The sequence below is a fragment of the Aplysia californica genome, unplaced genomic scaffold (assembly GCF_000002075.1).
Source record: "Aplysia californica isolate F4 #8 unplaced genomic scaffold, AplCal3.0 scaffold01657, whole genome shotgun sequence".
Lineage (NCBI taxonomy): Eukaryota > Metazoa > Mollusca > Gastropoda > Aplysiida > Aplysiidae > Aplysia > Aplysia californica.
Window position 1 is genome coordinate 26,595 of NW_004798927.1, and position 4,675 is coordinate 31,269.

General features: G+C 44.0%; 1 protein-coding gene across 4 annotated transcripts in view; it reads left to right on the top strand.

Moving 5' to 3' along the window:
• The window catches only part of LOC101860308, a 27,995-nt gene extending 23,770 nt beyond the window's left edge, over positions 1-4,225 (top strand). For 2 of the 4 annotated variants that reach the window (XM_013090900.2, XM_005113144.3), the window contains exons 9-10: positions 1,366-1,526; positions 2,886-4,225. In XM_013090900.2, the coding sequence (XP_012946354.1) occupies positions 1,366-1,526; positions 2,886-2,993 (269 nt within the window). In that variant the 3' untranslated portion in view covers positions 2,994-4,225. The remainder of the gene's footprint in view (positions 1-1,365; positions 1,527-2,885) is intronic. The other 2 variants (XR_221264.3, XM_013090901.2) reach the window with 2 other exon arrangements.
• The last annotated feature ends 450 nt before the right edge of the window (positions 4,226-4,675 follow it).

A 4,675-nucleotide genomic window follows, 5' to 3' on the forward strand; every position in this document is an offset into this window, starting at 1 on the left:
GGGGACACTCTTTGGTTTTTGAACATCATGTCGTTGACATCCTGGATGTGGTGTTGTATGAGAAATACCAGGATGCTGGCCTTTGTTGCTGAAGACCAGGGTTCAAAACTAGTCCAGCCTGCTCTCACTACCACAATCTCCTGAACAACAAGCCACTTCCCATTTTCTCCCTTATGGGTGGCTGGCGGGTGCTCTGGTGTGGTTTGCTTCTCTTCTTTCCTATTAAACATCTGTCGTCTTTATCTCCCCTTCTTCTTTTTTATGTTTGTTACTCTCTTGTAACACCTCTAATCTTCTGGCGCTCATATGTCCGTATGCAGTTGCGAGCGCCGTAAAACCTCTACTAAAATTAAAAGCATATTTTTTTACATTAAAATGACACTGTGTGAGACGGTGGCCACTGTTCTCGTTGACAACGGGTGGCCTGTCTCAGACAGATTCCTATCTACACCACTGTTCTCGTTGACAGCGGGTGGCCTGTCTCAAACAGATTCCAATCTACTCCACTGTTCTCGTTGACAGCGGGTGGCCTGTCTCAGACAGATTCCAATCTACTCCACTGTTCTCGTTGACAACGGGTGGCCTGTCTCAGACAGATTCCTATCTACACCACTGTTCTCGTTGACAGCGGGTGGCCTGTCTCAGACAGATTCCAATCTACTCCACTGTTCTCGTTGACAACGGGTGGCCTGTCTCAGACAGATTCCTATCTACACCACTGTTCTCGTTGACAACGGGTGGCCTGTCTCAAACAGATTCCAATCTACTCCACTGTTCTCGTTGACAACGGGTGGCCTGTCTCAAACAGATTCCTATCTACACCACTGTTCTCGTTGACAGCGGGTGGCCTGTCTCAAACAGATTCCAATCTACTCCACTGTTCTCGTTGACAACGGGTGGCCTGTCTCAAACAGATTCCAATCTACTCCACTGTTCTCGTTGACAACGGGTGGCCTGTCTCAAACAGATTCCAATCTACTCCACTGTTCTCGTTGACAACGGGTGGCCTGTCTCAAACAGATTCCAATCTACTCCACTGTTCTCGTTGACAACGGGTGGCCTGTCTCAAACAGATTCCAATCTACTCCACTGTTCTCGTTGACAACGGGTGGCCTTCCAATCTACTCCACTGTTCTCTTTCCTCCAACTCTTGGTACTCCGCTTCTCTAGCCCGTGGGTGGTTGGCAGGTGCTTTAGTGTGGTTTGCTCCTTCTTTCCTATAAAAAATCTATCGTCTCTGTCTCCTTTCCTTCTTATTTTGTGTGTGTTACTCTCTTGTAACTCCTCTAATTTTCGGCACTTATAATATGACCTGATTGTGTTGCAAGTGCCGTAAAACTCTTATTAAAACTAAAACTTCTCCAGCCGCGCCGTCAAAGAAAGAGAAGAAGAGGCGAGCGATGATGGAGGACAGCAGCGAGGGGGACGTGGAGGAAGAGGACGAGGGGGAGGACGGGGTGCAGTACTGCGACGAGTCGTGTCAGGCCGCAGACTGTCTCAACCCGGAGGGCGACGAGGTGCAGTGGGTGAGTCACTGATGTTGTTTGTTCAATTTTCAACCTTTTTTTCCCTTCAATTTTCAACCTTTTTTTCTCATCTGTCAACCTTTTTTTTTCTCCAACTTTCAACCTTTTTTTCAACTTTCTGCTTTTTTTTCAACCTTTTTTCTACTTTTCATCCTTTTTAAAAATAACTTTTCAACCTTTTTTATTTCAACTTTCAACCTTTTTTTTCCTCCAACTTTTCAACCTTTTTTTCAACTTTCCGCTTTTTTTTTTCACTTACATTATCTTTAAGGGGTTTTCGCTGCTGTTTGCATGACTTCCAAGTTTTATCTTTCCGAAATAGGTACAGTCCGTGCCGGCTAGAAGCACGCCGGCTTAAAGTACGTTTCGGACACAAGCACGCTAAATGGCTCTTACTGAATTTTTTTGTATATAAATTACACGCCCTTAAGCACGGTAACTTCGGCTTCAAGCACGCTTCATTTACAAGACAGTCAATACTTTCATGATGACCCATCGAAGTTCGAACAGCCGCGCGCGCGGACATAGGATCTAGCTTAGGCCTAGGGCAAAGCTACACACGACCAAAAAAATATACAAAGAGAGTCTGGGAGACGAGAAAGGGCGGCTGGCTGCGATTTCACCTTTGACCCTCGCTATCCATTAATCCTGATTGTGTATCACGTGCGAGGTGAGATGAAGGCGGTGGTATGAGTGGCACAGCGGGCAGAGGTATGCACAGGCAGTGTGTAGACCTAGTGTGCTGTATCGTGACAGGCCGTCTAAATTAAGTTTTCATTTCCCATTCGACCACAAAACAAAAACAAACAAACAAACAAATAAAAACTACCATGGCAGGTAAAAATACCAGTGCACACTTTTGCGGGACCGCTAAAGGCCTACTTACAAACAAAGGGAAATAGCACGGGAAATTTTCTACCTGAAAATCTCTGGATTATGTCTACTTCGCACTTAAGCACGCTTCGGCTTTAAACACGCTTAAGCTTTCTCCCGATGACTGTGCTTAAAGCCGGCATGGCCTGTATTACTTTTAGGCGTTTGCAGTTCATTTAAATTTAAAATTTTCTCTTTGAGAGATTTTATACAAGGTATGGTTTTTATAGTTCATTTAGCATTTAAATTTTACCTTTCAGAGTGAAGTTTCCTTCTCTGTAAGGCACTTTCAGTTTGTTCAACTTTTACTTGAACTCTTACGAGGTTTGCAGTAGTTGTTTGTTTGTTTGTTGGGTTTTTTGGGGGGGGGGGTTCAAACTGAAAGATGTCAAATGGCTGTTGTAGTTCTAGTGTCATTTAATGTACTTCTCTTATCTCGGTCAAGCAAACACCATGACCTTGACCTATGTTGTGTGTGCCCCGCAGGTCCTGTGCGACAAGTGTTTGAAGTGGTACCACGTGGAGTGCATCGACTGTCCGCCGGAGGTCCTGGAGGAGGAGAACGCCCAATTCTTCTGTCCCAGTTGTAAATGAGGTCAACGCCTGAATGCCCAATTCTCCTGTCCCAGTTGTAAATGAGGTCAACGCCTGAATGCCCAATTCTCCTGTCCCAGTTGTAAATGAGGTCAACGCCTGAATGCCCAATTCTTCTGTCCCAGTTGTAAATGAGGTCAACGCCTGAATGCCCAATTCTTCTGTCCCAGTTGTAAATGAGGTGTTAGAAAAGGAAAATGCCCAATTCTTCTGTCCCAGTTGTAAATGAGGTCTCAGAAGAGAAACTCGCCTAAATGCCCTGTTTTTCTGTCCAAGTTGTAAATAAAATGTAGGTCATGGGCGAGCGTTGGGAGCTTTCTGTTCCGAATGTGTTCACAAGTGATACGAAGGAGTCCTTCTAGCTTTGTCTGTAAGACAGGAGAGGCTGAGATCTTCCGTCACTGACAGAGGGCTCGTTATGTTTGCTTTGAGGATCGGGCAAAGGGAGGGACCGAACTCACTAGTTGTTTGAAACTAAGCAAGTGACACGTGGATACAAGTGAAGAAACAGACATTCACACTGTGGAACAGACATTCACACTGTGGAACAGACTTCCACCAGACATTCACGTAGTGGAACAGACATTCACGTAGTGGAACAGACATTCACGTAGTGGAACAGACATTCACGTAGTGATTCACGTAGTGATTCACGTAGTGATTCACGTAGTGGAACAGACATTCACGTAGTGGAACAGATACACTAGCAGATGCACACACTCACATTTAGATTCTCAAGGCATGTTGTGAGTGCAGATGAAATTGTTCTGACATCAGCAAAAAGAAAGTTGTTTCTCTGTGGTTGAAAACAGGCGTGCCGTCTACCTGCCATAGACTGGTCACAACCCGTCCGCAGCCACATACATGCAGAATGAACCAAATACACGCAGAATGAACCAAATACACACTGAATGAACCAAATACACGCAGAATGAACCAAATACACACAGAATGAACCAAATACACACAGAATGAACCAAATACACACTGAATGAACCAAATACACGCAGAATGAACCAAATACACACTGAATGAACAAAATACACGCAGAATGAACCAAATACACGCAGAATGAACAAAATACACGCAGAATGAACAAAATACACGCAGAATGAACCAAATACACACAGAATGAACCAAATACACGCAGAATGAACCAAATACACGCAGAATGAACCAAATACACGCAGAATGAACCAAATACACGCAGAATGAACCAAATACACCCTGAATGAACCAAATACACGCAGAATGAACCAAATACACACAGAATGAACCAAATACACGCAGAATGAACCAAGTACACACTGAATGAACCAAATACACGCAGAATGAACCAAATACACGCAGAATGAACCAAATACACACGGAATGAACCAAATACACACTGAATGAACCACATACACACTGAATGAACCAAATGCGATTTCTGTCAGATGGTTTTTCGATGCTCAAGGCTGCTCTGCAGCCATGTAAAGTTTGTTGGTATTTTAATATTTCTTTTTTCTCCCCCCTCTTTTTTCTTTTGGCAGGGTGAAAGAGGGGGGGGGGGGAGGAAGGAATGGTATTGTCAGGCCATATGCTCATTTATTCTTAATTGTGATCTTAGCTCTTGTTGATGTTTTGCTTATGTCTGCACTTTATGTGTTCTGAATGTGTTTGATCTTTGTTGACTGTTTTAT